Source organism: Sciurus carolinensis, chromosome 10, assembly GCF_902686445.1.
Source record: "Sciurus carolinensis chromosome 10, mSciCar1.2, whole genome shotgun sequence".
In the NCBI taxonomy this organism is placed as follows: Eukaryota; Metazoa; Chordata; class Mammalia; order Rodentia; family Sciuridae; genus Sciurus; species Sciurus carolinensis.
In genome coordinates, this window is record NC_062222.1 from 68373060 (window position 1) to 68391971 (window position 18912).

General features: G+C 37.0%; 1 protein-coding gene across 1 annotated transcript in view; it reads left to right on the forward strand.

Annotated features, from left to right (window-relative positions):
- The window catches only part of LOC124994225 (broad substrate specificity ATP-binding cassette transporter ABCG2-like), a 228086-nt gene that overhangs the window by 195050 nt on the left and 14124 nt on the right, over positions 1-18912 (forward strand). Inside the window, exons 7-10 of the mRNA XM_047566012.1 lie at positions 6796-6932; positions 11352-11503; positions 12927-13016; positions 13346-13593. Of these exons, the coding sequence (XP_047421968.1) occupies positions 6796-6932; positions 11352-11503; positions 12927-13016; positions 13346-13593 (627 nt within the window). The remainder of the gene's footprint in view (positions 1-6795; positions 6933-11351; positions 11504-12926; positions 13017-13345; positions 13594-18912) is intronic.

The following is an 18912-nucleotide window of genomic DNA, read 5'->3' on the forward strand; positions in this document are numbered from 1 at the left end:
TTTTTCTTTAGTGTTCTATAGTTTTTATTGTAGAGGTCCTTCACCTCTTTTCTTAGATTGATTGTTTTTGAGTCTATTGTAAATAGGATGATAGTCTTCTTAATTTGTTTTTCAGCAGATTCATCATTGGAGTATAGGAATGCGATTGACTTATTTTTGTTGATCTTGTATCCTGCTACTTTGCTGAATTCATTTATAAGCCGTAGAATTCTTCCACTGGATTTTTTTTTTTTTTTTTGTAGGAGGCGGGTAGTGTGGAAGATTCTTCTAAATGTAGGATCGTGTCATCTGCAAAGAGAGAGAATTTGACCTCTTCTTTTCATATTTGCAATTTTCAATTTCCTCCTCTTGCCTGATTGCTCTGGCTAGAATTTCAAGGACTATATTGAATAGTAGTGGTGAAAATGGACATCCTTGTCTTGTTTGTATTTTTCAAGGAAATGATTTCAGTTTATCTACATTCAGTATAATGGTTGCCTTGGGTTGTCACATATAGCTTTTACAAAGTTGAGGTAATTTCCTTCTATATGTAGTTTTTCTAGTGTCTTAAACATGAATGCACTTTTTCAAATACTTTTTCTGCATCTATTGAAATAATCATGTGATTCTTGTCCTTAAAATCTATTTATGTGTGAATTGCATTTATTGATTTCTCTATTTTGAACAAACCTTGTGTCCCTAAGATGAAACCCACTTAATCTTGGTGCATTACCTTTAAAATGTGTTTCTGTGTGCAGTTTGTCAATATTTTATTAAGAATTTTTGCATCCATGTTTATCAAGGATATTGGTCTGAAGTTTGATGTGTGTATTTGCTTTTGCTATCAACATGATACTGATTTCACAGAATGAGTTTGACAGTATTCCCTCCTTTTCTATTTCATGGAATAATTTGAGGAGAATTGATATTGGTTCTTTAAATGTTTGATAGAACTTGGCTGAGAATCCATCTGGTTCTTTGTTGGAAAATTTTTGATGGCTGCTTCAAATTCATTACTTGATATTAAGTTCTCTACATCCTCATGGTTCTTAGAGACCTGGAAATTTGTCAATATCTTTAAGATTTTCTGACTTTTTGGAGTGTAAATTTTCAAAATAGTTTTTGATGATTCTCTGGATTTCAGTAGTGTCTGTGGTAATATTTTCTTTTTCATCTCAAATTTAGTTAGTTTGAGTTTTTTCCCCCCTCTTTTTGTAGGTAGTTTAGCTAAGGGTTTATAAATTTTGTTTATCCTTTTGAAAAACCAACTCTTTGTTTTGCTGATCTTTTTTACTGTTTTTTTTTTTGTCATCATTTTTTGTTAGATTATTCGTGTGGTGTCTTTCTATTCTTTTAATATGTGAGCCTAATACATTGAATGCTCCTCTTAGCACTGCCTTCATAGTGTCCCGGTGTTTTTGATATATTGTATCATATTTTCATTTAATCCATGATTTCTTCTGCTATCTGTTCATCATTCGATAGTGAATTATTTATTTTGCAGGCATTAGAATACTTTCTATTATTTACCCTATCCTGGATTATTAATTTCTTTCCATTATGAATTGACAAAATGCAGGGTATTCTCCCTATTTTTTAAATATTTGCTTAGAGTTGCCTTGTGTCCTAAAATATGGTCTATTTTAGAAATTGATTTGTGTGCAACTGAGAAGAGAGAGTATTTGGTCACTAATAGAGGAAATATTCTTTATATGTCTGTTAAATCTAATTTATTAATGGTGTTCTTTAGTTTTGTAGCTTCTTTTTTTTGTTTGTATGATTTGTCTAGTGCTGAGAGAGGTGTGTGAAAATCACCTAGTATTATTGTGTTGTGGCCTGTGTGATTCTTGATATTGAGAAGGGTTTGTTTGATGTACGTGGATGCTTCATTGTTTGGGGCATTGATATTTATGACTATTATTTCTTGTTGTATGACTCCCTTAGGCAGTATGCAACAGCCTTCTTTGTCTCTTCTATTAACTTTGGCTTGAAGTCCACTTTATCAGATATGAGTATAGAAACCCCTGCTTGTTTACAAGATCCATGTGAATGATAGTTTTTTTCCCATCCTTTCACCTTCAGTCTGGGATGTCTTTGCCTATAAGGTGAGACTCTTAGAGACAGCATATTGTTGGGTCTTGGGTTGGTTTTTTTCTTATTTTTAGTTTGAAAAAATAACCCTGGGATACCACCATTCACCACTTATTTTTGTTTGCTTAGTGATTGGATTGTATTACATTGGCTTTGCTTTTTTTTTTTTTTATCTGATTTTGTCTTTCCCTAGGAAGCACTTTCTTTACTTTCTTATTTAGCTCCAAGCAGGCACTGCCCTGAGTCTCTTGCTTGGATTTCCAAGGGAAAAGTAGAAGGCAGTTTTTGGCTTCTTAGAATCATATAATCTAATTGATTCAAATAACTTATTTTTTAGCCCTTTATGATATGTATTTATTTATTTATTTTTTTATTGTAAACAAATGGGATACATGTTGTTTCTCTGTTTGTACATGGCGTAAAGGCATACCATTTGTGTAATCATAAATTTACATAGGATAATGTTGTTTGATTCATTCTGTTATTTTTTCTGCCTCTCATGCTGGAGACCCAGGTTCGAGTCCCCAGCACTCTGGGATTGTGGGAATAGCAAACAAATGTATTTATTTATTTTAATTTTTTGAGCTTTTATTTATTTTTTCATTAACTTTTTTTGACTGTTTTTTTTTAAATTCATACATGTATATAGGGTAATAATGTCTGTCTCAATCTACTGTCCTTCCCATCTCCATCTGCCTGACCCCTCCCCTCACTCCCCTCTGTAAAATCCAAAGTTCCTTCATTCTTCCCTAACCACCCCCCACTATGAATCAGCATCTGCTTACCAGAGAAAACATTCAACCTTCGGTTATTTGGGATTGGCTTATTTTACTTAGCATAATCTTCTCCAGTTTCAACCATTTACCTGCAAATGCCATAATTCCATTCTTCTTTAAGACTGAGTAATATTCCATTGTGTATATGTACCACATTTTCTTTATCCATTCATCTGTTGAAGGGCATCTAGGTTGGTTCCATTGTCTTGCTATGGTGAATTAAGTTGCTATAAACATTGATGTGGCTGAATCACTGTAGTATGCAAATTTTAAGTCCTTTGGGTATAAACCAAGGAGTGGGATAGCTGGGTCAAACGGTGGTTCCATTCCAAGTTTCTTAGGAAACTCCATACTGCTTTCCAAAGTGGTTGCACCAATCTGCAGTCCCACCAACAATGTATGAGCGTACCTTTTCCCCCACATCCTTGACAACACTTATTATTGCTTGTATTCTTGATAATTGCCATTCTGACTAGAGTGGGATAAAATCTTAGAGCAATTTTGATTTGCATTCCTCTCTAATTGCAAGAGACGATGAAATTTTTTTCATATATTTGTTGAAAATATGTATCTTCTGTGAAGTGTCTGCTCAGTTCCTTAGTCCATCTATTGATTGGGTTATTTGGGTTTTTTAGGTTAAGTTTTTGAGTTATTTATATATCCTGGAGATTAGTGTTCTATCTGATTTGTGTGTGGTAAAGATTTTCTCCCATTCTGTAGACTCTCTCTTCACGTTATTATTTCCTTTGCTGAGAAGAAGCTTTTTAGTTTGAATTCATACCATTTGTTGATTCTTAAGTTTACTTCTTGTGCTTTAGGATTCTTGTTAAGGAAGTCAGGTCCTAAACCAACATGATGAAAATTTGAGCCTACTTTTTTTTTCTATTAGGCACAGGGTCTCTGTTTTAGTGCCTAAGTATTTGATCCACTTTGAGTAGATTTTTGTGCAGGGCAAGAGATAGAGGTTTAATTTTATTTGTTTGCATATGGATTTCCAGTTTTCTTAGCACCATTTGTTGAATAGGCTATCTTTTCTCCAATGTGTATTTTCGGCACCTTTGTCTACTATGAGAAACCATATTTATGTAGGTTTGTCTCTGTTTCTTCTATTTTGTAACATTGGTCTACATGTCTATTTTAGTGCCAATATCATGCTGTTTTTGTTACTATTGCTTTGTAGTATATTTTAAAGTCTGGTAGTGTGATGCCTCCTGCTTCACTCTTCTTGCTAAAGATTGTCGTGGCTATTCTGGGCCTCTTATTTTTACAAATGAATTTCATGATTGTTTTTTCTATTTCTATGATAAATGTCATTGGGATTTTAATAGGAATTGCATTCAATCTATATAACACCTTTGGTAATATGGCCATTTTGACAAAACTAATTCCACCTATCCAAGAGCATGGGAGGTCTTTCCATCTTGAAGGTCTTCTTCAATTTCTTTTTTTTAGGTTTTGTAGTTTTCATTGTAGAGGCCTTTCACCTCCTTGGTTAGATTTATTTTGAGTATTTTTTTTTTGAGCAGTTGCAAATGGGATAGTGTTCTTTATTTCTCCTTCAGTGGACTCATTACTAATGTATAGGAATGCTTTTGATTTATAGGTATTGATTTTATATGCTGCTACTTTACTGAATTCATGTATGAGTTCTAGAAGTTTTCTGGTGGAATTTTTCAGATCTTCTAAATATAGAATCTTGTTCTTGCCAAATACTGATAGTTTGAGTTCCTCTTTTCCTATTAGTAACCCTTTAATTTCTTTTGTCTGTCTGCTTTGGCTAGACGATGTTGAATAGATGTGGTGAAAGAGGGCATCCCTGCCTTGTTCCAGTTTTTAGAGGGAATGATTTCAGTTTTTCTCCATTTAGATCAGTGTTGACTATGGGCTTAGCACAGATAGCTCTAGTGTTCTGAACACAAAGAGGCATTTTGTCAAATGCTTTCTCTGCACCTATTGAGATAATCATATGATTCTTGTCTTTAAGTCTATCAATATGATGCATTATGTTTACTGATTTCTGTATTGTGAAGGTTCTCCATGTCCAGCATGGATGAGGGAAAAGATTTCTGTCGGAGGACAGTGCTGGCTATTATTAATAGTAATTAAGAAACCTATCTAATCAAATAAGCACAAGAGCCAATAATATTTTCATATGGAAGGGGATGTGACAGATCAGGCCATGCCAAGATCTGGCCTCCAACAAGATGGAGTGGCCCACCTTCACCTTTATTTATAGTCCCACAGGTGAAGGGGCCTGAACCAGGAGGGGATTCTTCTGGGAGGAATAGGATGGGGTGGAGTTAAGGAAGTCATTGAGAAGGGTTTGTTTGATGTACATAGATGCTCCATAGTTTGGAGCATATGTATTTATGATTGTTAAGTCTTGTTGGTGTACAATTCCCTTAAGCATTATGAAATGTCCTTCTTTATTCCTTCTGACTAACATTGGTTTGAAGTCCATTTTGTCTGATATGAAGATGGAAGTCCTTGCTTATTTACACAGTCCATGTGAGTGATATGTTTTTATCCCAACCTTTCACCTTCAGTCTGTGGATCTCTTTTCCTAGGAAGTGAATCTCTTGAAGACAGAATATTGTTATGCCTTTTTTAAAATCCAATATGCCAGTCTATGTCTTTTAATTGATGAGTTTAGGCCCTTAACATTCAGGGTTTTTGTTGAGATATGACTTACATTCCCAGTCATTTTGGTTTATTTTTGGTTTTTAACTTGATTTAGTTTCTCCTTTGATTGGCCTTTCCTTTAGTGTAGTTCCTCCCTTTGCTGATTTTCATTTTTTCATTTCTTCCTCATGGAATACTTTGCTGAGGGTGTTCCATACTGCAGGTTTTCTATTTGTGAATTCTTTTAACTTTTGTTTACCAAAATTATGGAACAACAAGCAATGCAGCCTCCCTCTAGTCCACCATCTTGGATCAAGCCCTTTTATAATATTTAAGCATAAGAGAAATATAGAAATATAGTATGATTACTCAAATGATATGATTGATTACCTAATAATGAATGTCATTATACAATTACAAATATCATTCCATTCAATTCCTCATTGTTCACCTCTTCTCCATGATTGAAAAAGGAAATAAGGACATTTATTTACCTTGGTACCATTATCAATGAACAAACTGAACAGTATCTCTGTATCATCAGCAGTTTCAAGTCCATATTTAGATTCATTTACATTTCCATAATTGTTCCCCAATGTCTTTTTTATTGTTTTATAATAATTATACATAATAATACATTTCATTGTGGCATATTTGTACATGCATATAACTCTTTAATCAAGGTGCCCAAATGTCTTTTATAGTTCAAAAAGATTAAGAGAACCCAGTCAAGGGCCGTGAGTAGTATTTGATTATGATCTGGTTGGAGACTTCAAATTCCAGATGTGTTTTCTGCTTCCTGTGTCCATGAAGCCTTATTTCCCCCCTTCCCACACATTTACAGTTGCGAAGATTGGGCCAGTTGCACTGTGGAACATCCCCTCTTATGAATATGTCTGAAAAGATGAATCACAAATTCCAAAGTAAGTTATGGTATAGAAAGCATGATTTTGGAAAAAAAGTTATGAAATTGAAAGGATGCTATGGTATGGTAGAAAGTGTATGTTCCTGGCTCCAAGTTGACTCTCTTCTTTTCAATCCACTTGGGATCTTTTTGGAGGCAGTGTGTCTGGAGGACATGGTTAGAACACACTAAAAGATCACTATAGGTTGTTTCCTTTTCCTCTCCTGTATGAACAGTGCACTGAACCTCATATCACTCATGGCAGAGGGAAACCTCCTCCTCTCTCAGGTGTCGTTTACTTTCTTTTCATAATAATGAGGACAATGAGATGAAGTGTCTATAGTAGGACTGATACAGGTTAATTCACCAAATGACAGTGACCATGGTCATTCACGTGGGTGATGATAACAATTTGTGTTTTAGGTGAACTCTAAAAGACTAAGAAAAATGACTAGTATAGCAATGGAGCTGATCCATGATCCTCTCATCTTGTTCCTGGATGAGCCCACAACTGGTTTAGACTGGGGAACAGCAAATCATGTTTTTAGACACCTGAAAAGGTAAATGCAGTGGCAGCATTGTTTTTTCATTTTATTTACTATCTGATCACTTCTATGTACCGGATATTTTTGTTGCGGGGGATCCAGAAGTTAAAAAAAAAAAAAATGTTCTTTTTCTGTTACAAGGAAATATTCAATAAACAAAAAGTGGTTCAAGAAAGATGAAACAAGAGCATAGGGAAGGATGGCCATGGTGAGGGCAGGAAGCTGTTTTAAATATCAGGACGGTCAGAGAAGACCACAAGCATGTGACACATGAGCTGAGAGTAGTTAGTGAGATGTGCTATAAATTCAGAAGAGAGTTTTTTGTGGAAGAAGCAGCCAGTGGCCCTGAGGCAGGGCGTATCTGATGTGTGTGGAACAGAGGACAGAGGGACAGACCCAGGTGTGTGGACATTGGCTGGTGAACTGTCACAGCGATACCACAGATTGGGGGCTTAACAACTAAAACTAATGTTTTAAGGATTTGAACCTGAGATGGGAGGATTGAGACAACAACTGCTGAGGCAGTTCTTTGGGGCCTGAAGAAGTGAACAAATGAAGTTAAGAAATGGCATTTCCTTTATCAAGAAAGAAAAAATGTGAAGGAGTGTTTATAGGAAATTTTCAGTGGTTGAAATTTAAATATCATCTTTAAAATTACAGAAACATATTTCAAACCAAGAGAAAGGATCCAAGAATAATACACATGGAATCCTACTCTTCTCACCCAGATTCCCCACTGTTACATTTCACTGCACCTACAGTCCATCCATCCCTCTCTGCTGCTCCCACACAATTTTTATCTGACATCATGCTCTTTGATTCCAAATACTCCCTACAGCAAACTCTAATCAGGGAGGACGTGCCATCATCTGCACTCCCCAGTCTGTACGCATGGCTATGCCAGGTTCCAGTCCAGAGCTATTCAAACTTCCTCAGTACTCCCTACTGTCTCTGTTTCCTGTCTGCTCAGGATCCTCTCCAGAAACACACTTTTCCTGTCTTCTTCCAATCTGGAGGGTGTGACCATCTGCTGGGAGCATCCAATGAGTGTTGCATGAGCTGACTCAGGCAAGAAGGGATGCTGAGCTCTCAGTGCAACACACCTGGGAATGCACGCCCCAAAGGTGTTGTCAGCCTCCATCATCTGATTGTGGTGGTGTCTGCTGGGCATCTCGGTTCTGAAATCACCATTTTCACCCTTAGAATTGACTAGCATTTTGTGAGGGAATATAATTAGCTCTTATGCCTTGATTTGACCAGTGGACACTTCTTCAATATGGCATTGGAGCAGTTTCTTCCTGGGGTCCTTTTTTTTTATTTATTTTTTTTATTTATTGTAAACAATGGGATACATGTTGTTTCTCTGTTTGTACATGGCGTAAAGGTGTAACATTTGTGTAATCATACATTTACATAGGGTAATGTTGTTTGATTCATTCTGTTATTTTTTCCCTCCCCCCCACCCCTCACACCCCTCTTTTCCCTCTATACAGTCCTTCCTTCCTCCATTCTTGCTCCCCTCCCTAACCCTAACTCTAACCCTAATACTAACCCCTCCCACCCCCCATTATGTGTCATCATCCACTTATTAGCGATATCATTCGTCCTTTGGTTTTTTGAGATTGGCTTATCTCACTTAGCATGATATTCTCCAATTTCATCCATTTGCCTGCAAATGCCATAATTTTATCATTCTTTATGACTGAGTAATATTCCATTGTATATATATACCACAGTTTCTTTATCCATTCATCAATTGAAGGACATCTAGGTTGGTTCCACAATCTGGCTATTGTGAACTGAGCAGCTATGAACATTGATGTGGCTGTATCTCTGTAATATGCTGATTTTAAGTCCTTTGGGTATAGGCCAAGGAGTGGGATAGCTGGGTCAAATGGTGGTTCCATTCCAAGTTTTCTAAGGAGTCACACTGCTTTCCAGGTGGCTGCACTAATTTGCAGCCCCACCAGCAATGTATGAGTGTACCTTTCTCCCCACATCCTCGCCAACACCTGTTGTGGTTTGTATTCTTGTTAATCACCTTCCTGGGGTCCTTGTTTATTCTGGTGTAGTTAATATTTAGAAACCAAAATCTGCTTGCTCAGTGTACTCACTGCTACTAGAGTGGAATTGCTTCTAGACCTTTAGTAGACAGACCTAGGAAGTACATGTAAAAATGTGTTTGTGTATGTGTATACACACACATACACACACACACATATAATATAAATATACTTTTACATTTTATTTGGAAATATACTGATTATAAATAAGTCATGAGCCTTTGTATGTGATATATATATATATACATGTTTATATATTTATTTTTGTTTGTTTGTTTCAGTCTGGGAAAACCCACCCAAGACATTATGTATGTTAAGAACTCACTCTATTCCTGAAACACATCCCACTCTCTCTCTCTCTATATATATATATATACACACACACACACACACACACACAGATTTGTGACTATTGCTATTTATTAGTGTGCATATATATAAAAAGTCCATGATTTCATAATAATATTTCTGATTCCACTCTAACACCTCATCTTATTTTTAGTCTTTGCCATTTTCATGTCTGTAATTGACTTCAGTCAGGGAGTGTTTTGGCTCCTAATATCTCTAAATATTTACTTACTTCCTCAGTGAAGTATTTTAATTAATTGTTTAATAGAACCAGTCTCTCAGTGGCTCTGGTCTCTCCCTTTGTCCACCTCCTCTGGAAACTCCTGTGCCCCAGACACACCACCTTCTTTGCTTCCCTTCTCTGTCACTACCTGGCTTTCTCTGGTGCCCATGACCCTATGAGGCAAGTCTTGCTATAAAAAAGGAAACAAGAAGAAGGGAAGATATCTATGGGTTTAAACATCTTCGGTTTGAAATGTATGTGCACACATATATGAAGGTGCCGAGATATAGAACTGGAGTTCAGGCCCCATTACAGACCATACACATGATGTGTTTATTCATACCTTTTTTCTTTGGGTTTTGCACACAGCACACAGGCATCCTTCCTCATGTAGAGAGCTCTAATCAAACATTCCCAAGCACTGCTGTGCATTCTCATCACCTGGGGTCTGGCTGAAATGCAGATCCTGTTTCTGTAAGTCTCAGGGAGGGTCCAAGTTCTCCGAAGGAGATTCTAAGAGGAGATATTGATGCTGCTAGTCCTCAGAGCACATTTTGAGTGGTAGGGCTCTCAGGAAACCCACCCCCTTCCATCTCCCAGTCCTTTCCCAGCTCCTCATTGCCTTTCAACTAAAGTTCCAGTTTCTAAGTAAAGTGTTCATCATGGGCCTGTTTTTCTGCTCACTTTAGTGATCTTCACCCAACACAGCACCCACACCAACAAAAGCACAGACATACACACTGCTTGTTGTGTAACACTGAATTGCTCCTTCTAGTTTTGAAAATAGACTTGTTCACTTCATACTTTGTTCATCTAGTTCTTTCACCATATCTCTTTTCTTAGCTCACTCCTGTTAGGACCAGTGACCTCCTACTTATATCACCTTATATCACTGGGTTATAACTCTCCTTTTTGTTTACATGGAAACATTACTACTTCTAACCCATTCCATATTGAAATTATAGATCTTATTTCCTGTTTCTCTTTGAAGCAGAACACCTTGGATACACTGCTAGAAATACTGGATGCTTATCAAATTCTTAAATTGAAGCGATTCCGCTCATAAAATATTTTAAGCAACAGTTTTGAATAGTGATTGTGGCTTTTGTTTCTTCTACCTATTAGTAATAACTCCTACAATCATTAGTTCAGCAGTGTTCCTACCTTGGATTAGATCAGAGGTCAAATCCCAACCTTGCCCCTTAGTAACTATGAACCCTTGGTCAGCTGCTTGACCTTTAAGCCTTATCTGTAAAATAATATGTGACAATTGAGATAAATTTATCTCTAAAGCATTTAGTAAAGACATACTGAGTGCTTACTAATAATATATTATCAAAATAGAACAGTAAAAACCAATTCCTAATGAGCCATAATACTAAATGATTAATGAGGATGAGTTGTTTGACAATCTTTTAATATTTAGTCCATAACAAGACCTCAAAAATGAGTGTACTTAAAGACTGTAATGCTTATTAATAATAATACAGACTCCCTATACATAACTCAGAGATTGCAATTCACTGTCTGAAAAGACTACCTAGGAATCTTCATTTTCACTAAAATTCTAGCCACTTCTAGACTGTTAATGCTTGAAAATTTTAAGAATCTTCAGTTTTTTAATAAAAGCATTGAATTTAGGTTCCCCAACTCCCAAGTATGTGAGTTGAAATGAGAAGTGTGTAAGAGAAAATCAAGCTGAACTGAGAGAAAATGCTCTACTAGCAGAAATAAATTATTTTACCAAGAAGATCACAGTTGATGTGTTAAATGATTCATTATTTTCCCTTTTTAACTTAGCATTTCTGAGCAAGAACGAACAATCATCTTCTCCATTCATCAGCCTCAGTATTTCATCTTCAAGCTGTTTGACAGTCTCACCTTATTGGCCTCAGGAAAACTAATGTACCATGGTCCTGCCCAGGAGGCTTTGGAGTACTTCAAATCAGCAGGTGTGGTTAACCTTTTCATGCACTAGATCCTTCATTCATAGACTCCTGGAGGAGCAGAGGAGCCCCGTGCAGTGCTACTTGGTCTTTGCATGGACTTACTGGGGTGCTTCCACTCTAAAACATCTTTGATCAGTTCAGTGCCAGGATTTTTCTTCATTATGAGACACTTGCTTGTTGTTCAGTTCTCCCCCATTCTCCTCTCCTATTTGAGTATGCCTGGTGTGTGTATGTGTGTGTGTGTGTGTGTGTGTGTGTGTGTTTCTCATGGGCCTTTGTCTGTTCTCATCCCAACAATGGTGACCTTTCCCTGAAAGTTCAGTAATTAGCATGTTGGACTCAGCTAGTTATCATGTCAGTTGAATATTTTTGAAAAATCCCAAATCATTGCCTTTTTGACCATCTAACAGATTGTGGTTTTCCAATGCTTCCCCTGACACATGATCTTGCTCTGCCTTCCTCAGAGCTCCTAGAGATGCTGTTGCATTTTCTAGGAACATTAGATTGAATACTTGGTCCTTGAATGGTGTGAGTGACTCTTACTCAAAAGAACAGCTAGTAATGAAACTGACGTTAAGGGGCCAACATTTCTGTGCTGCCTGGTTCTTTCTATTTCAGATTGAATATTGTGATTTCTTTATGACTTATCTATCTGCCCCATTTTAGAGGGTTTTGGATATGATTATAGATGTTTATCCATGACCCAAAGTAAAATTGTAAATATTTACTTTCTTAATTTGCTTTTATTAAATCTCTGTCATTTAAAAAATAATCAAACATAAGTGAGTCTGAGGAATCCAACGAAGATCAACTAAAGACTCAGAGCTCAGGCCAAGTTAAGATGATTATGCCACAAGAAGTTGATGTGAAAGTTCAGATGTGCTGTTCTGGTCATGTTCTCTTGATAATGCTGCTCTGGGAACTTCTCTATTTGAAGTTGCAGCAGCTTGAGTGGTGATCATTTGGATCTCTGAATTTAATAGGTTGCAAAACAATCTCTGTTGATATGCCCACAGCTTTTCCAGCATTCTCTAGGTGAACACAGAGTGCACAATACACAATACACATAGAAACTTAATATTTTTTCTTGGACTCTAGCTTTGGATTTTTGAAGTACTGATCAGCACCAGAGCATATTAATAGCACTTAGGGTTTGAAGACTTTTGAGAAGTAAGGACTAATGTAAGACGTTCTGAAGAGTTCAATAATGTTTTGGAATCTGCTTTTTTTTTTTAATTGACTAGGAGACAGAGTTGTTGACTTGTATTGTAATTGAATAAATAAAGCAAAAGATAAATTAAAGAGGAAAAGAGAGAATGAAGATGAGAAAGAGGTTGTGTCTGTCTTCACTAGCCTCATCTCTGCTTAGTGAGTCCTCTCTGTTTTCCAAGACCCAGGTTGAGTTCTTGTGTATCTTTTTTTCTAGGTCACTATTGTGAGCGCTGCATCATAGCTGCAGAATCCTTCCTGGGTGTAATTAATGTTATAACAAAGGGAGAGACAGAAGACCAAAAAGGTATGTGAATCTCTTACATTTATAAATTTTTGCTCAATTGAGTCTGCTGAGGTTTAACAGTGAAGTAGCTCATTTAAACATGGCTTTGTGCATTTACATAGTAATGCAGTGACCAAATAGATTTTGATGACAGTGAGTACTATGAATATTTTTATTTAATATATGAATGAGTATATTTTTACAAAAATTTTTTACAAAAATTATAAAATTTTAGGAGTCAGACAAATAAGAGGTCACTGAAAAACTGGCAAAACCAGTAGTAATCTGTTAATATTGAATTAGTAATCTGTGTAGTAATCAGTGGCCTGTTATCCACTTTTATTCCAAAGCCTACAAGACTGAAGAGGCTTCAGAGAGAGAAGAGTCAATGATTAAAGAATTAGCTAAGAATTATGCCAAATCCTCCTACTATTATGAAACAAAAAATGAACTGGATCGACTCAAAGATGATCAGAAAAAGAGGAGCTTAGTCAGGAAGGAGATCACCTACGTCACTTCTTTTGGTCATCAGCTCAGATACATCACCTTGCGTTCATTCCAAAACTTGAAGGGTGATCCCAGGGCCTGGATAGTTCAGGTAACTGACAAATTCTTCTAATTATGCAGTGAAATATTCATTTGGGAGCAATTTTGTTCTGATATGGACTCCTGCAAGGTTATTTTATCTTCTACCCATCTTTCCATTTATTTGTCATTCCAACAGTATTTGAGATATAGATAGTCAAATGAATAAATGCTATCTTTTGGACATGAAGTATTCCCCAACGACTCATGTGATGAAGGCCGTCTCCCAAGCAGCAGTGTTCAGAAGTGGGGCTCTTAGAAAGTTGTTGGATTTCTGACCTCATCAAAGAATTAATTGATTGGGGGATTCATAATTTGATGGCAGTACTGGGAGGTGGTGAAACTGTTTGAGGTGAGGAAGTAGATGGAAGAAGTAGGTCACTGGGGGGTGGATATTTTAGAAGGATTTTTCTTGTCTTAGGCTCCTTCCTTGCTCTGTCTGCTTCCTGGCTGCCATAAGGTGAGAAGCTTGGCTTTATCATGCTCCTCTGCCAGGATGTTCTGCCTCACCTAATCTCAGGCCCAAAACAACTTAACCAGCAGACCATGAACTGAAACCTCTGAAACAATAGCCAATATAAATCATATCTCCTGTTTTAGTCAGTGTCTGTTTTTCTGTGACAAAAATACCAGACAAGAAAAAACTTCCAGGATTAAGAGTTTATTTGAGACTCACAGCTTCAGAAGTCTCAGTTCATGAAGGACTGCCTCAGTTGTTTTGGGTTCAAGGTAAGGCAGTACATGGAGTACCCAGGAAACCGAGAGGGAGAGGGAGAAGGGGTCTCAGGAAGAGAAGTGCTTTCAGGGAATGTTTGCCAGTGACCCTCCTCCTCCTGCCGTACTCCATATGCTTAGAGTTACTACTCAGACCTTCCATTTCAACTGGGATGGACCGATTAGGTTACAGCCTTCACAATTCAATCATTTCACTCTGAATATTCCTGCATTATCACAGAAGTTTTTGGGATACACCTCATATGCAAGTCATAACATCCCCCTTAAGTTGATTTTCTCAAATATTTGGTCACAGTGGTAAAAATCTGAGTAACACAAGAGGTAAAACTCTGACGTGCTTTTTTAAGTGGTTTCCTAGACTTAAGAGGCTTAAGTGGTTTCAACAAAAAATTTCGATGATATAGAAACTATAAAGGATAATCTTCTTCAAAATTTTATTTTTTAAAAAATGTCAAGATAATTTTAACTCAATGACATTTTCTAGTAGCTGTCCACAGTTGTTTATTGGTTCATTCCAAATGTTCAACCCAAGAGTATGTGGTCCATTTTGAGACTCTAATACACTAGTGAATGAAATGGGTAAAAATAAAAACCTCTGCTGTCATAGATCTTATTTTCTTATCAGGGCAGAGAGATGATAGCTGAATAAAGAAAATACTTAGCATGCCAGATGGCAGAAGGGACTAAGAAAAAGTTTTAATAAGAGAGAAAGTGGAAAGAGGGGCGGGGGAGGGCAGAAGGTAGATTGGTGAGGATTGGTTTGCCCTTGATATCAGGTGTTGAAGGAGCCTAATGTTATTGACCACACTTGAAGGTAGTTTGTTCTGTCCAGTGTCAGAGGGAAGAGCAGGTAGGCAGAATGCTGTTCCTTATAATTGACTCTCCTCTTTAAGAGTTCTAATCTTGGTAAAGCAATAGATGTCTCAAAGAAGGAATGGTTTATACATAGGAACAAGAAGTAACCAGACTAAACGAGGTTATTCACTATCTGATTAGCTCCCTTAAATAAGATGTGAGGATGTTCTTTTCTTTTGTTACTGGTTCTGTGATAGCTGTTGATTATCACTCCTAAGGACATTTTTTTTCTCCCCAGTGCTGAGATCTGAACCCAGGGCCTGACACATGCTAAGCAATTGCTCTGCCTCTGAGCTACAAACCCAGCCCATTTCTTGAGTTATTCTTAGCCCCTGTGTCACTCAAAACACCAGTTCTCTCAGACCATTGGCCCATCATTTATTAGGAAATCAATTTAACTGGTTGTTGAGGGGTTATTATTTTTATTGTCAATCAATTATTGAGTTTCTGTGGAGTATTTAGATGTGGCATGTTGTTGGTTCTAAATAGCTGACTTCCCTGCATGAGCACCACACTTTTCATACTTAAGTGTTGTTGACTTCTAGGGGTTCCTGAGAGCCAGCATCCCCTTTTCAGTCATGCTATCCATGGTGCAAACATTTTTGATCTTTGTGTCTCTATATTTCTCTCAGAACACAGGCACTTTGGTGTCCTGTCAACCAAAGATAATGTTTTATTTTTTAATAGTAGATCTGGCCAGGTGTGGTAGCACATGCCTGTGATCCCAGCAACTTGGGAGGCTGAGGCAGGAGGATTATGAATTCAAAGCCAGTCTTAGCAAAAGGGAGGTGCTAAGCAGCTCAGTGACACCTTGTCTCTAAACAAAATACAAAATAGGGCTGGATATGTGGCTCAGTGGTTGAGTTCCCCTGAGTTCAATACCTGGTACCAAATAAATGATAATAACAATAATAATAATAATAGATCTGATGTCATGTGAAAAGTAGTCAGTTGAGTTAGTTACATGAAACTCATTTGCCCATTGTTCAACAGTAAGATGTAGTGAGTTGATTCTTTAGGATGATTTGTACATTAGGTTTTCCTTCCTTGCCTCTACAACAGGTATGTAAATGTCCCAGACACGTACAATAGTTATGGACAGCCATTATTAAGACATAGCTATTTATAATATCCAGGATTGTATGTGTTTGGGGTCTAGGCTTCCCTAAGGTGCAGACACCGGGTCAAGAACCTCCAAGTTGCATGTTCAGCCTACTTGCCTCATCAGTGAACTCAGCCCCACAAAAGGAATTCCAGCCATGTTCAAAGAAGCAGCATGTAGAATAAGGGTAGGACCTTATAGCTCCCTGAGGTTAGAACTGTTCTTCAAATTTGTAAATGCTAAAATATTAGCTCAGGAGCAGGAAAATATTTTTTGGTAAAGGTCCAAAAGGTACATATTTTGAACTTTGAGAACCATTATGGTGTTTGTCTTGAGTAGTCAACCCTGCCACTTCTTTATAAAAATAGCTACAGCTAAATATGTATGCTAATGAAAAAGGCAGCATTTAAATAAAACTTTATTCCTGGACTTTGAATTTTGAATTTCATAGATGTTCCATATTGTAAGAAATATCATTCTTGAGTTTTTCCTTTCAATTATCAAAAAAAAAATGGAACAACCATTCTTAGCTTATGATTTAAGAAAAAAATAGGAGGCTAGCCCTAGTAGGTCTGTGAGCCATAGGTTACTGACCCTTGGCATAGGGTTCTTGTTCTTGTATTATTTTTATTTTTGTAAGTTTTTCAAAATTGAGTTGTTAAAAATGTTTTATGGCTTCCTGCTGATAATCCTGTTCTTATTGCCTTATTGTCCTTTGTTACTTTATTAGACTAATTATTTATTGACATGATTCAGATTTAACATCTAACCAGATAACATACTGGGAAGATCTAGGAATGAATGGATTATTTGAATAAGAAGTTTAGTTTTCATTTAATTTTCCAAGTTTTCTGATCAAATCAACTTGGGCATTATCATTAATCACTCAGAGGTTTGTTGTTTCTACTTGCATATTTGCATATTAAACATTCAACTATAGATTTTGTGTGTGTGTGTGTGTGCAAGCTACAAACATCCCTCAGAACACACCTTGAGAAATGTTTAAATACAACTGGACAAAGGCAGAATAAGATGGTTGGATAATTTCTTTTTTTATCTGTTTTGAACAGAGAGCAGAGGACAGGTGCACAAAACTCACAGATAGTGTTATTTGCTCTGTTGTAAAATGTTCAGTTTGCTCTGTGGTTTTCTTTTTCTTCACGAAGAAGAAACAACACATGTGAACTTTGTAAAACCATGACATGATCCCAGTATTCATTCTTTTGTCAATATATTTGAAAATTGACTGGAAATAACTGGCAAACATCCTAACAATAATATTCAATCTTAGTCTAAGATGTCAAATTTGAATGGAAAAGAAACAAAGAATGTAGAGCACCTATTCTGAAGTCTGAATACCTTAAATATTATACTGTGAGAAATCATAGACTCTTGCATACATGTGCATACTGCATGTCAGTAGAACCGTCTGCACTGATTTTGAAAGTTTGATCTGTTGGAATGAAGTAGAGCATATTCTGAAGGTATTAGAAATGGCAGGGTGATGGATCCCATGCCCCCTAAATTTCCATCAATAGCAAAGGGATTGCATGGACATCTCACAGGTGAAATAATAATATTTCCAGAGTCTGGTCTTTACAAACTAGTCTTTACAGATCATGATTCTTTTTTTGCATTTTGTCTGACTTCTTGCCATATGCATGCTTTCAAATCAGTTCTGGCTTGAAATTGGGTTAATGTTGAGATTTTTTTAGCTTCGAAATTTCCAAGGCATATAATAGGATATTTTGTTTTCTTTATATTATGATTTTCTCTATTATTACATTTAACCCAAGAATAATTATAAGAAGAGTTGCTCCCATAGACTATATCACAATGTAACCCTTAACCTTTTGCCAATGCGTTAAGCCACGTTTTAGTCTACGAACAAGTGTGAAGTTGGTCCATTCTCTCTGGGAGCCATTCACACAGACTGAGTAGGTGAAGATGGGCTAGAAGGGCAAAGAATTGGTGACTCAGCTGTGCCCTACTGACGTGGGTGAAGAACAGCAGTGAGAGGGGAGATGGTAATGGAACCTTTGAGTGTCCTTAGCTGACTGTTTTGGTGACAGTGACAATGCATTTCCAGTGCAGGTTGGGACTCCCCACAGGTTGCATAGATACTTGTGACAACTTCCTCATCATTTGAAATTCCATTGTTAGAAAATGTGTGTGTGTGTGTGTGTGTGTGTGTGTGTGTGTGTGTATGGTATTAAGTTTTTATTTATCTGTTCATTTTGAAGTGGGGGATCATGGTGTGGCACATGCTAGGCCAACATTCTGTTTGTGAGCTACATCCCCAGCCCTATAGTTTCCATGTATTTAATGATCAGAGTAAAGCATCCTGTTTTCACTTGAACCTCTTGAAGCATAAAGCTGCATGTTCACTGGCATGACAGTTGAGAGCTCGGTTCCAGTCAAAACTCTGATTTTTTTTTGAAATGACGACCCCATGCTTGCATCGCTCTGCTGCACACTGGGCCTGAAGGCCCTCAGTTTGTCTAATCCTCTGCTCTCTTGTCCTGTTGGTGCCCAAAACAATAGAATGCTTACGTTTTCAATTTGACTTAGAAAGCAGTGGGACTCTGGCCAAGTCATTTAAAGTGTGTATCTTAGTGGAGAGATTTGATTGCATAGCAA